At 41.3% G+C, this 21,398-nt stretch overlaps 1 protein-coding gene across 2 annotated transcripts; it reads right to left on the minus strand.

The window, feature by feature from the left end:
- Positions 1-1,372: 1,372 nt before the first annotated feature.
- Positions 1,373-19,987, minus strand: cdip1 (cell death-inducing p53 target 1). 2 transcript variants are annotated; one of them, XM_078417711.1, is made up of 5 exons: positions 19,880-19,987; positions 10,025-10,115; positions 8,941-9,108; positions 4,353-4,635; positions 1,373-3,342 (listed from the first exon to the last, which is right to left on the minus strand). In XM_078417711.1, exons 2-5 carry the CDS (start codon positions 10,107-10,109, stop codon positions 3,231-3,233), a joined length of 648 nt encoding a protein of 215 aa, XP_078273837.1. In that variant the 5' UTR covers positions 10,110-10,115; positions 19,880-19,987; the 3' UTR covers positions 1,373-3,230. The 2 variants fall into 2 exon arrangements, with proteins under 2 accessions (XP_078273837.1, XP_078273838.1); XM_078417712.1 differs by lacking the exon at positions 19,880-19,987 and adding an exon at positions 19,543-19,606.
- Positions 19,988-21,398: the final 1,411 nt, after the last annotated feature.

Raw genomic sequence — 21,398 nt, forward strand, 5'->3', positions numbered from 1 at the left:
TAAGAATCATAATATATATTAAAATATTTCAGAACATTACATTTAAAACAGACAGGCAAATACTACTCATTTCAAAAAAGGCCATGAATGCAAGTAAATTATGCACATTGCACAGGTATGCAAACTAAAGATTGGCATTTGCAGAAAATACAGACATTTTATCCGTCATTTCCATAGTTTATCATGATCATTGAGTCATACAACACGGAAACAGCCCTTCGACCCAACTTGTCCACACCGGCCAACATGTCCCAACTGCACTAGCTTCACCTGCCTGAGTTTGGCCCAAATCCCTCCAAACCTGTCCTATCCATGTGCCTATCTTTCCTTAAACGTTGGGATAATCCCTGTCTCAACTACCTCCTCTGGCTTGTTCCATACAGCCACCTTTATCCTTTGCTTCAAAGCTGTGGTTTTATATTGGTGGATATATCTTAAATATGCAAGTAATCAAATTAGTCAAGACTGATTGACAGTGGTATTTTCATACTTTTCTGACACAGAAGCCTTCAAAAAGCCTCGGATGTAGACAAGGTATTTAAAACAAACAGCTAGTTTTAAATAGGCCCATTTAAAAAAATCCAATATCTTACAATTATTCAGGGAACATAATTGTGAAATTGACTTAAATTATCTAATCGGCAATTGAAAATATTGCATGAGATATTAATCTTTTATCTATGTGTCCAACATAGCTGGATCTGCTCCTTCATTAAAATTTAGTATAAATGTATGGTCTACATCATTCTATTGATGAACAGCATTAAAATCTACAAATCCATCAGATCAATCGTAATTTTGAAAATGGAAATAATTTCAGTTTTTACTCAAAATTTTCATTTTACAGAAATTGTTTTCTGCATTCACTACATAACATGAAATTCAAAGCATTATAAAATATGATCTCCATGCAAACAGTAGAAACAAGCAACTGCAGATGCTTATTGGTGAGGACAAATTGCTGGAATAACTTCCCAGTTCCACCCATTTCTCTCTTCCTAGCCCCATCCCTTTTCGCCTTCCACAGGGACCGCTCCCTCCACAACACCTTGGTTCACTCCTCCCTTCCCAACCAAGCCCTTTCCCAGGTATTTTCCCCGTTTTCCTGAAATTGGAGAATTCAATGCTCATACAGTTAGTTGGGTTGCAAGCTACCCAAGTGGAATAAGGGGTGCTGTTCCTCCAGTTAGTAAAAGGCCTGACTCTGGCAACGGAGGATGCCTTTCTGTCCTTGGCCTCCTTCATGGCTAGAGTGAAGCCACATGCAATTGGAGGAACAACACCTTCTACTAATCCCCCCCCCCATTAACCCCTTTCTCCCCCACAACCCACTTTATATTCCCCCCCCCCCCCCCCCCCCCCCCCCCCCGACTCTCTCTTCACTCCCATCGGTTCACAATTTGCAATTCATCAACCCTGTCTCACACCTGCTTTTATCTCTGGCCTTTGTTCCAACCAACTGCTTACCAAAAGCCACCTATTAGCTGCCACATTTTGTCCTGCCTCTCTTCTCTTCTAGATTTCTTCTCCCACCCCCCCATAATCAGTCTGAAGAAAGGTCCCAATCTGAAACATCACCTATCCATGTTCTTCAGAGATGCTCCCTGAGCTGCTGAGTTACTCCAGTCCTTTGTGTCCATATACGTGCAAGTAACCTGCTGATATCCTTCCAATGATTCCCAACGCCTGACAGTAAGAAACTACTTCTGAACTTAAATCTAGGCAAGTTTGATCCACCCATGATTGTGTGGCGGTATCGGAAAAGCTCAGTTTAAAGCAAAAAAAGTTGAAATATTATTAATATTTCAAAGTACTGAAATGTTTCCCAATAAGCAATAATTGCCACTTCTCATCAATCCAAAAGTGTTGAGTTGATTAAATGCATTAAGCTACAACATGGTGGGCAGAAAAAGGTCAGCCACATGCATACCCCTTCTGCACTCTGAAAAATAAGTGTATTTTCTACTACTTTTCTATTCCAGTAATATATTTTCAGACCAGAAGAGCATTTGTTATAATTTCCCAAGTTCATAATGCAAATTGTACAGTAGAAACACTCAAGCAAAGTGCAAGTTTATATGTGCAGCAGAGTCTTAGCAAAGGCAATACTTGCAAACTGCACATAGTTATTTTACCACATTTATATTCTGAATATATCCAAGATTTCTGCACTGTACAATATTTCAAAACACTACTATAAAGAACATTTCAGGAGACCCTGACAGTAATCCTTAACAGACAATATTCCTCAAACTGGGAAGGAACCTTGTTTGGATCCACAAAATCTAAGCTACATGTTTAGACTTAAAGCTTACAGGTGATGTTATTTTTAAAAAAATATCCTCTGTTAAAGTTCCATTAAAATAATTTGGACTGACACGAGTTCACCATAATCACGATAACACATTTGTCATGGCTCAGAACCTTTAATGCTTTGTTTTAATCTAAATTAGAAAGGCAGCAATGAAACGTGCCAAGTTCACATTTTAGCAGATTAAAACCTTCATCTCTTCCAAATGCTGTTTCTAACATTAGCCTTCATTTTAACCTTGGTTCCTTTCCGGCAACTAACGACAGTTCAGAAATTCAGTCTCAGCCCTGTATCGGGATGGATTTTTGAACAAAATAAAACCACATACCAATTGCAAGTATTCAATGACAAGAATGCATGTCATGTTACAAAACACACCCATGCATGTGCTCCCATTAAGCAGTGACACGTGCCAGACGCCAAAACCATTTCCCCTGGGGTTTAAAGAATGCACTCCAACTGTATTTTCTATAGAGCACATTAATAGATTTATATTAAACTGTACATATTAAATATAAACATCACAAAAATATTGCTGCAACAGGCAATATTTTGGGACGGAAGGCTGATTTTTGATACCCTAAACTAATTATTTATCCTTAATTCACACTACTCAGCACAATAATCCACATCAATATACAACTGACTCATGATTCCACACTGAATATAGTTTTCAAAAAGTTATTAGCCATAAGTTTCTTTAGCTGGCAATTTCACTACTTTAAGTGCAATTAAATATTGTGTTTTGGTTTTTCAGTTGGGAGATTTAAACTTCATTGTTAATACATTAATAGTTCAACTTGTATGTTCTGCAGATAAGGCCCTCACAGTTTGTTAAACAGCACGAGACAATGCTGCATCACTATGTGTGTAAATTGAAACAAAAAAAGAGTTGGCATTATAATTTTAAGGGTCGGTGTTAACACACACGCTTGTATGTATATATATAGGCTTTACAGTTTGGACAAGTATGCATCACATCCTTCAGGTCATCTATCAAGCATGGGATTAAGCAGCAGCCCAAATCGCACCTGGATCAAAACAAAATAGAAGTTTTGTAGAAGTTTACCATGACCATACATCAGTTACAACACATGAAATGGGCAAGAACATTGCAGATGAAATGGAAAATCAAATATTTTTTGCTCTCGCAAGAATGGAATAATTAATGGTTAAGAGGTGAAATGTGCTGTGGAGAGTTTCAATCAAAGTAATCTTCGTCAGAAATTAATGGTAATGTCTTACAGCACAGGAAAGTGTTGTTTCTGCGTTATTTCTTTCAAAAGATAAATTGTCCCAATACCGGAGTTATACAAGTTACAGGAAGGAAAATTGCAGATCCAGGGGCAAATAATAAAATTGATCCAGATACCCTATTACTGACTGGGTGCAATGAGTGAACAAAGGGGAATTGGATTATATTAATTTCCTAACTGCAGGATTCCCTCATTCCTACAAGGAAGAAAGAGTTATTTTAATACGGTAATAAAATAGATCAGACAGACAAGACGCCTATTCCTTTTCTCCCGAGAGGTTGAAAGGAGGGCATCTGAAAATAACAGTTCGCTTTTACCATCATACAAACCAACTATCTTTCCATTGACTCCAATTACATTTCACACTGCCTCGGTAACGCCACAAGCATAATTAAGGATGAGTCTCCGGTCACCCTCTTCTCCCCACTCCCACAAGGCAAGGGTACAGAAGTGTGAAAACACACATCTCCAGATTTGTGAACAATTTCTTCCTAGCTGTTATCAGGAAACTCAATCACCCTATCAAAAACTGGAGAGCAATCGTGAGCTACTATCTACCTCACTGGAGACAATTGGACTATCTTTAATTGGCCTTTACCTTGCACTAAATGCTATTCCCTTTGTCATGTATCTGTACTCAATTGTAATCATGTACAGTCCTTCCGCTGATTGGTTAGCAAGCCACCAAAGCTTTTCATTGTACTTCGGTACACGTGACAATAAACTAAACTAAAATTAGAATACTTAAAAATAAGAATTGAATACAGTCAATGAGAGTTACTTACCCCATAAAACAGCAGAAGAGACAGAATAAAGTATTGAGCAAGCCTAGTTCATATGTGATCTTGGTTGTGATGGCCTGCTGGCAATGAGGGCACACTGTCTGCACAGGTGCAGCTTGAAACATCTCCCCCTGCAGTACGGTCACTGTCGTTGCTGCACCAGGGGGAACTATAACAGTTGCTGTTTGTCCACTGTGAGGGGGATAGTGCCCAGGAGGGGGTACGTAGGGACCTGGGGGTACAAAGTGACCCGGAGGTGGGTAATGCCCAGCAGCTGGGTAGTAACCTGTTAAAAGGGACCAAAAAAACAAAATGTGTTAATATTATGAAGAAATCAATAGCTTTGTCTTTTAAACTTCAATTTTAGTTCAGACGGCCCACCGTCCAAGCTGACAATCAATCACCCATTCACACTAGTTCTACGTTATCCCATTTTCTCATCCATTCCCTTCACGACAGGGGGCAATTTGCAGAGGCTAATTAACCTACAAACTCACACGCCTTTGAGATGTGGGAAGAAACCAGAGCACCTGGAGGAAACAGGAAGAACGTGCAAACTCCACACAGACAGCATCCCAGGTCATGGTTGAACCAGGTGCTGTGAGGCATCGGCTCGGTCAGCTGTGCCACCCAAATAATGGTTGGGGGAATTAAAACTTTATGGAAAAACACAAATAATCCTGCTTTACATAAGATGCTGCTTAGCCACTTCTGGGGTACTTGCAGTGTCAATAGAGTCATGGACATTGTAAACCCTGCAGTGTTATGTAATGTTCTGGTCACATTACATGCTACAGCATGGGGATGGGGTAGTGTAGAGGTGTTGCAGGCAGTGCAGTTGTCCCAGAGCTACAGCAACCCAGGTTTAATCTTGACCTCTGGTACTATGTACCAACAGTGTACATTCCTCAGGCGCTCCAATCTCCTTCCCCATCCCAAAGATGAGATAGTTTATAGATTAATTGGGTCACCCACAGTGGACTACTGGCAGAATGAGGGGAGTGTTAACGAACGAGAGAGTGAATAGGTTACAACGAAGTAAAAGAGGAGGAATTTAAAGAGACGTGGCAGAAGCTTGGGCTGAATGGCCCCTTCATAATTCTTATTTATGTGCTATGATGGAAGAGGCTCGAAGGACCACACAGATTACGCCTGCTCCCAATCTGCACATTCTTAACAACAGATACTACATCAGCTCTGCTTCTGTTGCCGCAACAACCAGAATTATCCAGAATTTTTTATATTTACTTGAAACTTAGTTCAGTGAAAAAACATAAAAAGGAAGATTACTTGGCAACATGGGAGATGACTGAATTATCATAAAAAGGTCTGATGTATACATCAAGAAGATGAAGATTTTCAATAGTAATTTCACAGTATTTTTCACCCCGTTATTCTCAATGTTCATCATTAAGCCTAGAGCAGTGGAGATTTACTCAAAATAGTTTGTGATGAGGTGTTACAGTTTTGCAGACTGGCTGAAAAAGATTAGTCATAAAATAGAAGAACAATAAATTTGATACAAGCTACTTCCAATCTCCAAGTATTTCTCAGACAACAAACCACTTCCTGAAAAATAACCCGAAAACATCTATACCATTGATTATAGTTGATAATGTGTTGTTTGATGGTGCCATTAGTTTCAATATCATTATGGAGAAGGTCAAATCTGGACCAAGGGTTGAGATTTTGGATTGGAGAAAGGCTAATTTTGAGGAGATGAGAAAGGATTTAAAAGGAGTGAAATGGAAATTGTTGTTTTATGAAAAGGATATAATAGAGAAATGGAGGATATTTAAAGGTGAAATTTTGAGAGTACAGAGTCTTTATGTCCCTGTTCGGTGGAAAGGAAAGAATAATAATTTGAAAGAGCCGTGATTTTCCAGGGAAATTGGACACTTGTTTCGGAAAAAGAGGGAGATATACAATAAATATAAGCGGCAGGGAGTAAATGAGGTTCTTGAGGAATATAAAGAATGTAAAAGGAATCTTAAAAAGGAAATTAGAAAAGCGAAAAAAAGATATGAGGCTGCTTTGGCAAGTAATGTAAAAGTAAACCCCAAGGGGTTCTACAGATATGTCAATAGCAAAAGGATAGTGAGGGATAAAATTGGTCCATTAGAGAGTCAGAGTGGACAGCTATGTGCTGAGCCGAAAGAAATGGGGGAGATATTAAACAATTTCTTTTCTTCGGTATTTACCGAGGAGAAGGATATTGAATTATGTGAGGTAAGTGAAACAAGTAGAGTAGTGATGGAAATTAGGAGGATTAAAGAAGAGGAGGTACGGACACTTTTGAAGAATATAAAAGTGGATAAGTCTCCAGGTCCTGATAGGATATTCCCTAGGACATTGAGGGAAGTTAGTGCAGAAATAGCAGGGGCTATGACGGAAATATTTCAAACGTCATTAGAAACAGGGATGGTGCCGGAAGATTGGCGCATTGCGCATGTTGTGCCTTTGTTTAAAAAAGGTTCTAAAAGTAAACCTAGCAATTATAGACCTATTAGTTTGACGTCTGTGGTGGGAAAATTAATGGAAAAGATACTTAGGGACAATATATATAATTATTTGGATAATCAAGGCCTGATTAGAAACAGTCAACATGGATTTGTGCCTGGAAGGTCATGTTTGACAAATCTTCTTGAATTTTTTGAAGAGGTTACCAGGGAAATTGATAAGGGCAAGGCTGTGGATGTTGTCTATATGGACTTCAGTAAGGCATTTGACAAGGTTCCACATGGAAGGTTGATTAAGAAGGTTAAATCGTTGGGTATTAATAGTGAGGTTGCAAGATGGATTCAACAATGGCTGAATGGGAGATACCAGAGGGTAACGGTTGACAATTGTATGTCAGGTTGGAGGCCAGTGTCTAGTGGAGTGCTCCAAGGATCTGTGTTGGGTCCACTGTTGTTTGTCATTTACATTAATGATCTGGATGATGGTGTGGCAAATTGGATTAGTAAATATGCAGATGATACTAAGATAGGTGGAGTAGTTGATAGTGAGGTAGATTTTCAAAGTCTACAGAGAGACTTGGGCCTTTTGGAAGGGTGGGCTGAAAGATGGCAGATGGAGTTTAATGCTGATAAGTGTGAGGTGCTGCATTTTGGTAGGACAAATCAAAATAGGACGTACAGGGTAAATGGTAGGGAATTGAGGAATGCAGTGGAACAGAGGGATCTGGGAATAACTGTGCATTGTTCCCTGAAGGTGGAATCTCATGTGGATAGGGTGGTGAAGAAGGCGTTTGGTATGCTTGCCTTTATAAATCAGAGCATCGAGTATAGAAGTTGGGATGTAATGTTGAAATTGTACAGGGCATTGGTGAGGCCGAATCTGGAGTATGGTGTGCAGTTCTGGTCGCCAAATTATAGGAAGGATGTCGACAAAATGGAGAGGGTACAGAGGAGATTTACTAGAATGTTGCCTGGGTTTCAGCACTTAGGCTACAGAGAGAGGTTGAACAGGTTGGGTCTTTATTCTTTGGAGCGTAGAAGGTTGAGGGGGGACTTGATAGAGGTTTTTAAAATTTTGAGAGGGACGGACAGAGTTGACGTGGGTAGGCTTTTCCCTTTGAGAGTGGGGAAGATTCCAACAAGGGGACATAGCTTCAGAATTGAGGGACAAAGGTTTAGGGGTAACATGAGGGGGAACTTCTTTACTCAGAGGGTTGTGGCTGTATGGAATGGGCTTCCGGTGGAAGTGGTGGAGGCTGGCTCGATTTTATTATTTAAGAGTAAATTGGATAGGTATATGGATAGGAGGGGATTGGAGGGTTATGGTCTGAGTGTAGGTAGATGAGACTAGGTCAGGGAGAATGGTCGGCGTGGACTGGTAGGGCCGGACAGGCCTGTTTCCATGCTGTAGTTGTTATATGTTATATGTTATATGTTATAAATGATATGGGGAAAAATAACCTCAAATGTGGGAAGGAAACCACAAGTGGGACAACGAGATTGCTCCTCAAAAGGGCTGGTCTCTGATTTACCATTCTATGATTACACACAACAAACTCAAGTGAAAATTACTAATGTTTCTCTGTCGTGAAATAATCTATCCATTACGACATTTTATGACTGCACAAAACTAAGTTTAGATTTTACCATACTTGTTCAAAGTGTGAACTCTACAATGTCATCTCAATTGTTTGGGTCTCCAGTTCCATTCCTAGTGTCAGAGCACAGTGCCCAGTGCTTGCAAGAAGTACAATTGATACCATTAAGTTATTTACTCCAATGAAGCCCAAAGATATGGCTCCCTTGGTCCATTTCAAAAGACAAGCACTGAACACAGAAAATTGTACAATAGATCATTTTATGTTATCCATTCAGAGGCAAAACGGAAAAAAGGGCATTAAACAAATTGCTGGTAGTTACTCGTTTATTAACATTTTTTAATCTATTAATCTGCTTATGGCAAATTCAAATAAAGCAGCCATTTCCCATACATTTCTGACAAAACTATGGCAGAGCAAACTCATCCCTAGCATACATCAATTGAACTTTACCTCACCACAGAATGGTGAAAATCACTAACAAAACAATTCAGTGCTGTTAATAAATTCCATAATCGCATCAATGAAAGTTACCTTGTGGCAGCATTGGCATACCACCTTCTGCAGGTGTATGAAGTGGTACAAATCCTGGTTGTGCCATTGGCTCATAAGGAGGTGGTCCAACCTCTGGTGGGATAAAATACCCTTGAGATTGAATGGTGGCAGGAGGAGCAGTAGGATGCAACATATACCCTGAAGAAACTGTAAACAAATCTGCATTGTAAATTACTGTAATATAAAAAGCAACAAATTGTCAATCCCAAATTCTTTATCTGATGTCCAAATCTCTTACAGTATTTACTCTAAGACAGTTCATTTTTGAAACCATCAATAAAATACTACCTATATTATTTTATGGCAGATCTTGTATCTTTGTGTTGCTCCAATTTGCCATACTCTCTGAGGACGATTTCTGTTTATGGATAAGCAGGTGGAATAAACACTGATGCAAGTGAATCTCTTTGTGAGCCCAGCCTGAAATGTTGTGTTCATCTTTGGTATAGGAAGAAGGGTCCCCACCCGAAACATCACCTATCCATTTTCTCCAGAGATGCTGCCTGACCCGCTGAGTTATTCCAGCATTTTGTGTCTATCTTCAGCCTGAAATGCTATTGCACATATTCAAACTCAGGATCTGCCTTTTCACCCAGAACAAGGTATTAAAGGGAAAAATGGGACAATATTTTTACTTATTGACAATAAAATAAAGATTGATCGTTATTTAAATACATCAAAACGGTATAAAATGATCAGAACAGTTACATCCACTTTAACTTAAACTTTCAATTCTAACTTCAACCACTGCAAGATCACTTTAAGTTCCATGTCAATGAAAGCAGAACGACTGGTACAATTATTAATTTCACATCAAAAACAGATCAAACTCTTCCAAGACATTTAAATATTTTGTTATTTGTATGCCAGTAGAAGTGTCTATTTTCATTAAACTGTTAGTTAGAATGTGTTTTTTAAAAAAGAAGGGACCCAACCCAAAACGTCACCTATCCAATCTCTCCAGAGATGCTGCCTGACCTGCTGAGTTACTGCAGCATTTTGTCTACATATTTGATATAAACCAGCATCTGCAGTTCCTTTACATTACATACTCTATTTGTACCTGTTGGTGCTGATTGTCCTCCCTTCTCTTCAAGCAGTGGAGCAGAAGGCCCCCCAGGGTACGGAGGAGGTGGTTCTTCTGACATTGTCCCCTGCAAATGATTAAAATTAAAATCAGAACTCCAAAATCATGCAACTTCAAATGGCAATTCAATCAATACCCAGGAGGCCCTTCAAAATGGAGTATATGTTGGTCCCTGGAAGAGACAACGTTGTCAGTCCCATTCACCTGCTCCTTGCCTGGAGTTTAGTGATACAGCGCGGAAACAGACCCTTTGGCCCTCCCGGTCTGCGCCGACCAACGATCGCCGCACACCAACACTATCCTACAAACTAGAGACAATTTACAATTTTACCAAGCCAATTAACCTACAAACCTGTACATCTTTAGAATGTGGAAGGAAACCTGATCACCCATGCAGCCACAGGGAGAACATACAAACCAAACAGACAGCACCCACATTCAAATGGAACCCAGTTCTCTGGCACTGTGAATTAGCAACTCTACCGCAATGCCACCGTGCCGCCCCAGTTCTGCAAATTACATTCTCAATGACCTATTCCATCCCCATTTTTTAAAGCTCAAAATATTTGTCTACACATCCTATGTGACAAAACCACAACTATCTGTGTTTAAAAATTCCCACATTGAAAGAATTTTAGAACTGCAGAGGAATGACGCATGCAAGAAATATGTGGAAACAAGATAAAATCCTGTGATTAGCTGAAATTGTGATGTTCTGCATGACAAAAGAAACAGATCCAAGGTGGTGTGACTAAAAATATAAGACACTCAATTGCTTAGTGAAACCACACAGAAAAACGTCTTGATCCAGACAAGAACTGGTGCCAGAATAGATAAGAACTGGTCGAGGAATGTGTGTGATTAACTAGCCGTGAATACTCAGGTATAAATGTACTGTCGTGCACTATTCAATTGAGTGGGACCACGAGGGACAACGAGTATGTAGCCATACTCAGAGTTGCTCTCCCACTTCCACATGCGTGAATAAAAAGGTATTGCTACTTTCTTAAGTTGCCTAATGTGTTGTTGTTGTCTGATAGCGCGGGATGAACTTTAACATTGGCCTAGTCGACAGGATCTCGCTGGGACCATCTCCGACGACTGAGTAAGCGGCTGCGGTTTGACCGGGATCTCGAAGGGAGTAAAATTCCACTATCGGATCCTTTGAGTCTGAACTCCCGAGCAAGTTCCCGGGAACGCCGCGGTCCCTCGTCTGAGGTCGATCTGGTTTCCTGCCGAGGAAACAACACCGGTCCTGCATTCCCAGGTACGAGAGGCACAGAGCCACTACCAGTTGAACACGGGGCCGAATCCATACTACCAGTAGACTACGTACTGGTGAGGAACTGGGGATCGGAAGAAATTGGGACCATGCTGTTAGGGACCCTACCGAGTGCTGACAACACCCACTGCCGTGAAGATTGAAGCCCACCCCCGTTGAATACATCTGACTGACTGCAAACGGATTGGAAAACCAAGAAAGAATAATGCGGCTATTGACCCTCCTTTTTGTCCTAGGGCTGGCCCGGATGGGCTGGACCTGGGGAAATAATCTGGTATATGGGCTGCGACAAAGTTCTTAACATGTCCATGTGGGACGAGCCGTGAGAAGATCAAGTTACTGTCCCCTCGACCTCAGATTGTGACTGTTTTTAATTAACATTTGTAATACAGTGTATCCGACCACTCTGTGCTTTGCTGGGACTTTAATTGTTATCGTATAATGATAAAAGGAGGGAATGAAAGAATTTTAGAACAGGAGAGGAATGACAGGCAAGAAATATATGCAAACAAGATAAAATCCTGTGATTAACTGAAATTGCGATGTTGTGCATAACAAAAGAAACAGATCCAAGGTGTTGTGACTAAAACGATAAGACACCCGATTGCTAAGTGAAACCACACAGAAGGACAAGATAAGAACTGGTAGAGGTATCACAAAATGCTGGAGTAACTCAGCAGGTTAGGCAGTATCTCGGGGAGAAGGGATGGGTGACGTTTCAGGTCGAAACCCTTCTTCAGACTGAACTGGCAGAGGAATGTGCTGAGGAACGTGTGTGATTAACTACCCTGAATAATTGGGTATAAATGTACTCTCTGTGCACAATTCAATTGAGTGGGACCACAAAGGACATGCTCGGAGTTGCTCTCCCACTCCCGCATGCGTGAATAAAAAGGTATTGTTACCTCCTTAAGGTGTCTAATGTGTTTTTGTTGTCTGATAGCATGGGATGAACTCTAACAACATCCCTTTTAAATACAAAATCTGTCCCCAGCTATTGACCCATCCGCTAACAGGAACAGCTGGGCAACAGCTGGTTCCCTCTAGGCATCCAGTCTAAACCTTTCATGATCTAATACACTATTAGACACTTCTCTTTGCATTCCTTGCTCCAAAGGAGAATAATCCCAGTTTATGCAATCTAACCTTGTGTGTGAAATCTTTCAGCCCTTTTAATACTTTCATATAGAACTTTTGAAATAAGCCAAACCATTCTTCTCATTAGATTGGCGGCACGGTAGCGCAGCGGTAGAGTTGCTGCTTTACAGCGAATGCAGCGCCGGAGACTCAGGTTCGATCCTGACTACGGGTGCTGCACTGTAAGGAGTTTGTACGTTCTCCCCGTGACCTGCGTGGGTTTTCTCCGAGATCTTCGGTTTCCTCCCACACTCCAAAGACGTACAGGTATGTAGGTTAATTGGCTGGGTAAATGTAAAAATTGTCCCTAGTGGGTGTAGGATAGTGTTAATGTACGGGGATCACTGGGCGGCACGGACTTGGAGGGCCGAAAAGGCCTGTTTCCGGCTGTATATATATGATATGATATGATAGGCACTAAGTGCTGAAGTAACTCTGCAGGTCAGGCAGCATCTCTGAAGAAAAAGGATGGGCTACATTTCAGGTTGGAACCCATCTTCTAACCTGAAATGTCAATTATCCATTTTCTCCAGAGATACTGCCTGACCTGCTGAGTGACTCTAGCACTCTATGTCTATCTTGGGTATAAACCAGCATCTGCAGTTCCTTCCTGTGCAACTCTTCTCATTAGTTCTGATGGTTAGCTGAACTCCAAAGAGATGTTTGTTGGAGATGAATGAAATACTGCAGCAAGAAACATAGTAAAAAAGTGCTGGGACAAAGATGTAGCCTTGTTTGACACAGGTCTTCAATGAGATTGGCTGTTATAGACCCTTTAGTTAGTATCTTGACTTGTAGACATTTCTATGTGCAGTCAAATTGGAGGAGGATGTCCGACAGTTCCTCCCAATTGAGAGTCAAAGGCTTTAGTGAGGTCAAGGACAGCCATGTGCTGACGCTGATAAGGCTTCCTACATTTTCTTGTACTCGTAGCACAAGAAAACTTGTCCAATGCGCATTGGGATACACAGAGTCCATACTATGAATCTGGCAGCAGCTCTTCAGATAGTGGGAGGTGGTAGGACTCCAGAACTTTCTTGAACTTGGTCATGTTTACACACCTAAAGTTCCCTTGTGTGACTCATGTCTCAGAAGAGGACTCTGGTTTCCCCACAAATGGATCTCTGTGACTACACTGTTAGATGGATGTGATGGACTGAAATGCAGTCTCAGTTACTACACTTTTGGAAAATTGAAAGATTTTAGATGGCAAGGAAAAGAATTATGGCAAGGAGTGACTTCAACTATGAAAAGTTAGAATGGAAAGACTGGGTTTGATATCTAGGTAATGGAAGGAGGATATTTGACAGGTGCACAAGATTATGAATATTTGTTTCCTAAACTAAAGAAAAGTTAAACCCATTGGAAGACCATTCAAGGACCAATACATAGATTAAAAAGTTCTGGAATGAAGAGGAGAAATTATTTTACTTTGACTCCTGGAACTCACTTTCTAATTCTATTCCCACCACCTTTTGCAATCAGGCCTTTCAATAGACAATAGGTGCAGGAGGAGGCCATTCAGCCCTTCGAGCCAGCACCGCCATTCAATGTGATCATGGCTGATCATTCTCAATCAGTACCCCGTTCCTGCCTTCTCCCCATACCCCCTGACTCCGCTATCCTTAAGAGCTCTATCTAGCTCTCTCTTGAATGCATTCAGAGAATTGGCCTCCACTGCCTTCTGAGGCAGAGAATTCCACAGATTCACAACTCTCTGACTGAAAAAGTTTTCCTCATCTCAGTTCTAAATGGCCTACCCCTTATTCTTAAACTGTGGCCCCTTGTTCTGGACTCCCCCAACATTGGGAATATGTTTCCTGCCTCTAACGTGTCCAACCCCTTAATAATCCTATATGTTTCGATAAGATCTCCTCTCATCCTTCTAAATTCCAGTGTATACAAGCCGAGTCGCTCCAGTCTTTCAACATATGACAGTCCCGCCATTCCCCTTTCAAAAGGGGAATTGGATTAGTACTTGTGGGGAAACAATTCTAGTTGAGGGCGGTGGGGGAATAAAATACGACTGATAGAATTTTTCTTCTAGGAGCCAGCATTAACCTTTGTTGCTGTAACCATTCTATCAGGCGAACATTTGCAATGCTCATGATAAAATTTGAAACTCACGTACATCTTAACACAAATTATTCAATCTCCATCACACACATGTAATCTTTCAATGCCTTACAAAGATAAAGATTAGATACATTATTTTACGAGGGAACTACTTGTGCATCAGTTTAAGCAATTGTCTTTATTTTTAAAAAACAAGACATTGTGGTGATCTGGAAGCAATCAAAAAAATCAGAAGTGATTATTTTTCATGAGAAACTGTGGAAAAAATTGATTAAAATAAACTGCCAACTGCCTACATGTCATATGTGCTGCAAAGCAAAATTCTCCGGGTTGCGTTTACTGAGTTATATAATATTGTTTAGAGAAATTTTTACACGCTAGTTTTATTCAATTTTATACTGAATAGAATAAAAAATGAATTTCTCTCAAAGGGAACTTAATAAGATATACACAACCTGGCATTAATTTTCCTCAGCATAAGACTGCAAAATAAATCTTCATCTGGAGTCCATTTTAGAACCAAATTATATTTGTCTTGCATACTTGCTTCTCATGGCAGACTTTCAGCAACTGATCAGGCACAGAAAGAACAGCAGCTTTGTCCCCAATCTTACTTGGTTTGACATGAGTTACCCAAACAGGTGAAGGAGGAGATGTACATCACATACAATGCCCTTAGCAAAATTCTATCATCCACTTAAAGTTTTGAAATATGAAATTGGATTTGCTTGGAACAGCACCATTTATCATCCATCCCTGCTTGTCCTGGTACCAAATAGAGTCGAGCTACCTTGAATCAATGCATAAAACAAAGTGCTGGTGGTACTCAGAGTCAAGACCCTTCTTCAGTTTCCCACTACTCCAGACTGCTAATAGCAACAGGAGGTCTGAAATGTCCTGACCCGAAATGTCATTGGTCCATTCCCTCCGCAGATGCTGCCTGATGCACCGAGTTCCTCCAGTACGTTCTTTTTTTGCTCAAGATCTCAGCATCTGCAGTCTCTTGTGTCTTTCCCTTGAATCAATGCATTTTGTGTTACAAAGATATCTGAACTTGCCACATCTCTCTTTGGAAGGAGTTTCAGAATTTTGACCAGGTGAAAAGAGCTTAGCTGTCCAATTAATGGCTGCATTACTTCACCCTATTACAGATAAACTTCTTCCACCCATTTCTGCCCATTCCCATCTTCTCTGCTACTTAGACTAACTTGCTTTCACTCCTCAGTTCTGATGGTTGCTCTGAAAAACTAACTGTTTCTCTTTCCACTACCTGACTTATCATTTATTGTCTTTATCTTACAGATTTCTAGCATCTGCAGTTTGTGTTTTCATTTTCATTTTAGGTCCAAATTAAGCTTTCTTTACCAGCACTCAGCTGGTGAAGAGTAATGAAGGGAACAAAACATTGGAACCAAGAGCAAATATCATCATAGGTAGACACAAAATGCTGGAGTAGCTCAGCTGGACAGGCAGCATCTCTGGAGAGAAGGAATGCCTGACGTTTCGGATCGAGACTCTTCTTCAGTCTATTCCTTCTCTCCAGAGATGCTGTCTGACTCACTGAGATACTCCAGCTTTTTGTGTCTACTGTTGAAATGGGTCTTTATAACATCACAAGGAATATTTCTAGTAATGCAAGAAATTCCAACTAAAATTTAAAGAAAAGCTTAGCTCAGTGACCATAGTTTGGAATTCCTTTCCTGAATCATTCTTCTACTTATCCTTCAGAACCACATACCAATGCAATACTGAGCAGGTATTGCATTTCTCATAGAATATGTTAAAAGATTAATATCTCAATGTCACTACTCCAAGATCAGGGGATTCCCCAAAGTCTCTTTTTCCCCTTCAGTGCCAAGAGTTTAAAAACAAGGTCACCATTTGAATGAGTCCAAAGTGATTTGGATAACCCAGACCCTGGAGTTACTTTTAATTACTGATTTCTAACTGAATGTCATCATCCTGCATTTTCCTTCTGATGGTGAGGGACTGCTTTCTAGAGCTGCATGAGAAGACATAGTCCAGTCTTTCAGCATCCTGCACTAGTAATGACATGAGAAGTGCACATCAATGGATACAAAGAATGCGTTTTCCGGACCATGAAATAAAGCTGTTTGGAGCAATATGTTTTTCTTAGGTGATGAGGTCATACACAGAGGAACAGCCAATGAAGCCTGAGCAAGATGCCACAGTTCTGCAGAAATCACACACTATAAATACATCACACCACTGGTGCCAGCAGTGAATGAGCTACTTTCACAACGATGTCACCTTTTATCGTTGTTGCAGCTACAGCCATGCTGACCAACAGAAATTATTCCACCACATTTCTTTCTGGTACCATGCGGGCTGCAGAGAGAATTCCCAGAACCATGGGCAACCATTTCCATCTCCCGCCCCATTTTGAAACTAACCTTATTCATTGATCATGAAGGTTTTGCTCTGGACAACAATGATTAGTTTGGTTTAAAGGCACAGCAGGGAAACTGGCTCTGCAACCCACCAGGTTCACGCTGACCATCGATCACCTGTTCATTCCAGTTCTATGTTATCCCACTTTCTCATGCACTCCGTACACACTCGAGGCAATTTACAGAAGCCAATTAACCTACAAACCTGCACGTCTTTGGGATGTGGGAGGAAACCGGAGCATCTGGAGGAAACCCACATGGTTACAGGGAAAATGTGCAATCTCCACATAGACAATACCCGAGTCTCTAGTGCTGTGAGACAGCAATTCTATCCCCTGCTAATTGTTACATGATAATTTTGTAAATTATCATTTTTATAATGTGCAAATTACAGGGCTTTAATAGAGTAAAATATCCCAAGGAACCTTGTATGTACCACCCACTCTCCTGACATCAATCTCTGTACTGCCCACTCCCCTGACATCAGTCTGAAGAAGGGTCTCGATCTGAAACGTCACCCATTCCTTCTCTCCAGAGATGCTGCCTGTGCCCCTGAGTTACTCCAGCATTTTGTGTCTATCCCAAGGCACTTCACAGGATGCCACAAAAAGGAGAATATTGCCTTAATGTTAATACTTTTAACAATATACAGAAGAACAAAGTAGAAGAATTATTCAGGAAGAGTTCCAGAGCCCAGGGCCTGACCAGCAGAAGTAAAAGAAACGAGAGGTGAATGGAGAGATTCTAAGGATGTCATAAGTGATAGAAGCAGAATTATGCCATTCAGCCCATCAAGTCGACTCTGCCATTCAGTCATGGCTGATCTATCTCTCCCTCCTAATCCCATCTTCTGCCTTCTCCCCATAACCCTTGACACCCGTACTAATCAGGAGATTAAAGTACAGAGAAGAAATATGTCATGGAATCATTTGAAAACCAGGCTGTTCTGTTCCTAAGCTTCATCTCCACATTCTGAAAAACTTCAGTGTAAGTTCATAAGCCAAAGGCTGATGCAATTAGGACAGTGTCAGCAGTTTAGAATAAGCATGTTGATGAATGGTGCTGAAGAGGACACCTGGGAGAACTGGAGATTCCAGATCAAAGAATGCAAAAGCAGTATGTAGACCTCATATCTTCATAAATTATAGGAGCAGAATTAGACCATTCGGCCCATCATGTCTATTCCACCATTCAATCATAGCTGATCTATCTTTGCCTCTCAACCCCATTCTGCTACCTTCTCCCCATAACCCTTACAAATTCGATCTCTGCTAAAACCACCTTCCTACTTTTCCCATTCACAAATCATATAACAATTTTATATTATATTCCCATACTTGAATATTAAAAATGTTAGAAGTGATAAACTGATGCAATTATATTTGCATACAGCGGAAGACTATACAGCAAAATGTTTGCATCTGGAAAGAGCAAGGAAACTGAGTGAAAATATAATGTGCATCGAGATAATCCACTTTCACTTAGCAATACATAAAACATAGCTTGAAAGATATAAAAACCAAGTTTACCAAGAATTAATCCTACAATTTAAATACCTGAACAACCAAGGTGTCAAATTGAAACTAAAGGCAACGTTGTAATTTAAAAAGGTAATTGAAGATCTCAATTGTGAAAGTACCTGAAATATGCAGCATTTAAATCAACCATAACATCCACAAAATAATCATTTCACTTGGTGATTGTAACTGTATTTAAATGTTACATTTAGGAGGTATTAGAACATCTGCAGGTATTAAATGGACTGTCATCTCATGCGTTAAATGAAGTGAAGCCTGGAATTAGCTAAATAAAATACAAAATATATGATTTCCAAACATAGTGGAAATATACTGCAACTATTAACTGATGCACACCAAAATAAATACTCCTGGTTATCCATTCTTGCATTCACGTGGCATTATAACATCTCATAGCATTTGATATTTTAATTAAATATTCAAACTCCAGAATCTCAAGCACTGAGATTTGCTTCTAAATGGAGACACCAGTGATTTCAGATACTGAAATCTTGTGCAAAAGTGCTGGAGGAACGGTTGGTTGCCTGTCCCTGTGAGTTACTCCAGCATTTTGTGTTGTGTGTGCATCTTTGGTGTAAACCAGCATCTGCAGTCCCTTCTTCACTACAGAACACAAATAATTTATTGCCTCGTCCAACAGTGCAACCGGCTTGTATACACTGTAATTTAGAAGAATGAGAAGGGATCTTATCGAAACATATAAGATTATTAAGGGGTTGGACACGTTAGAGGCTGGAAACATGTTCCCAGTGTTGGGGACGTCCAGAACCAGGGGCCACAGTTTAAGGCCATTTAGAACTGAGATGAGGAAAAACTTTTTCAGTCAGAGAGTTGTGAATCTGTGGAATTCTCTGCCTCAGAAGGCAGTGGAGGCCAATTCTCTGAATGCATTCAAGAGAGAGCTCTTAAGGATAGGGGGTATGGGGAGAAGGCAGGAACGGGGTACTGATTGAGAATGATCAGCCATGATCACATTGAATGGTGGTGTTGGCTCGAGGGGCCGAATGGCCTCCTCCTGCACCTACTGTCTAATTGCCCCCAGTCACTTACTTGCAAGGCCTAGACACTTCACAAGGTCTTGTCCACCAGGCCGAGGCGGAGTGGGGTGAGGGGAGGGATGGGAGATGTAGTTCAGCCTGTCGCACTGTTGGCCGGGAAGTCGCGGGGACCACTTGACAAGAGGGACTACAACTCCCACAATGCCCCGCGCCAGCAAAACAAACCCCACCCCCCCCCGCCTCGACGCGGAGAAGATAACGCGACCGCTTGTTCTCCTCAGCATCAAGTCGGCTCATCGCATCGCGGGATGTCGGTTAAAAGCAACAAAAAAAGGAAGACGAGCTCCGCCGCTTATTTTTAAACCGTCTTTCTATTTAAGAGTACGGACCTCTCCGGGCGTCCACGTCCACGTCCACAGCCGTCGTCGTGGTGGTGTTGTGAGACGAAGCTCCTGTCGTCGCCGCCGCCGCCGCCGCCGCCGCAGCAAGCCACAGGCAGGGCAGCATCCGCGCATGCGCCGCCGCCAGAACCACTAGCTCTGCAGCCAAATTCCCAGTCCCGTTACTTTTAGCAGAAATACCTCCTCCTCCTCCCCCCCCATCAAACCCAGAAACTACTATCACAATTAAATAATAACTGCTGATCTTTTGCAATTCTATCTGCATTCTAAATCTCCATTTACAAAATGCTGGAGTAACTCAGCAGGTCAGGCAGCATCTCAGGAGAGAAGGAATGGGTAACGTTTCGGGTCGAGACCCTCCTTCAGACTGAATGCTGGAGTTACAAAATGCTGGAGTAACTCAGCGGGTCAGGCAGCATCTCAGGAGAGAAGGAATGGGTGACGTTTCAGACATAGACATAGAAAATAGGTGCAGGAGTAGGCCATTCGGCCCTTCGAGCCTGCACCGCCATTCAATATGATCATGGCTGATCATCCAGCTCAGTAGCCTGTACCTGCCTTCTCTCCATACCCCCTGATCCCTTTAGCAAAAAGGGCCACATCTAACTCCCTCTTAAATATAGCCAATGAACTGGCCTCAACTACCTTCTGTGGCAGAGAATTCCACAGACTCATCAGTCTGAAGAAGGGTCGAGACCCGAAACGTCACCCATTCCTTCTCTCCCGAGATGCTGCCTGACCTGCTGAGTTACTCCAGCATTTTGTGAATAAATACCTTTGATTTGTACCAGCATCTGCATTATTTTCTTACACTAAATCTCCATTTGGTTGGTCTTGTGTGGCTGGATTGCTAACAAGGTCAACATCCCTCTTTGCTGTGTTCCCAGTTCTCCTTGAAAGGTGCCCGAGAGCTTCAACTATACTGCAGTGCCTTATAGTTCCCACAACGCTGCTAGGAGTAAGGAACTTTGATGGGAAAAACAACCGATTTCTTTGCAATTATGGAATATTGTGTAAATTGTAAGAAATGCTGATGCTGCTAATGTGACCACACCTCTTGTCCTTCGTGGTTGTAAAAGCCCTGGGTTTGAAAGGTATCAACAACTTGGCCATGGCGAGTTGTTGCAATGCATTTTGTACAGGGTACACAAATTGTAACCATAGTTTACCAATTGGAGTAAATGTTCAGGGTTGCAGATGAGGCGCCAGTCATAGAATTATGCAATGTGGAAACAGGCCCTTTGGTCCAACTTACCCACACCGACCAACATGTCCTATCACACTAGTCCCACCTGCCTGCGCTTGGCCCATATCCCTCCAAACCTGTCCTATCCAAGTACCTGTCTAAATGCTTCTTAAACAGATTTTAAGAAGGATATACTGTCGGCATCACTGGCAAGGACAACATTTATTGTCCTTTCCTGCTTCAAAGCTATCTCAGAGGGTTATTTACGAGTCAACTGTCAATCAGATTCTGTAAGGACAGTAGATTGCTTTTGCCTGAAAG

The sequence above is a fragment of the Rhinoraja longicauda genome, chromosome 21, assembly GCF_053455715.1.
Source record: "Rhinoraja longicauda isolate Sanriku21f chromosome 21, sRhiLon1.1, whole genome shotgun sequence".
NCBI classification, from domain to species: Eukaryota; Metazoa; Chordata; class Chondrichthyes; order Rajiformes; family Arhynchobatidae; genus Rhinoraja; species Rhinoraja longicauda.

Coding starts and splice junctions, on each gene's coding strand:
- cdip1 (XM_078417711.1), bottom strand. CDS start 10,109: ATGTCAGAAGAACCACCTCCTCCGTACCCTGGGGGGCCTTCTGCTCCA. Junction 9,109..10,024: donor AGGACAATCAGCACCAACAG/GTACAAATAGAG, acceptor ATTTGTTTACAG/TTTCTTCAGGGTATATGTTG. Junction 3,343..4,352: donor CTCTTCTGCTGTTTTATGGG/GTAAGTAACTCT, acceptor GTTTTGATCCAG/GTGCGATTTGGGCTGCTGCT.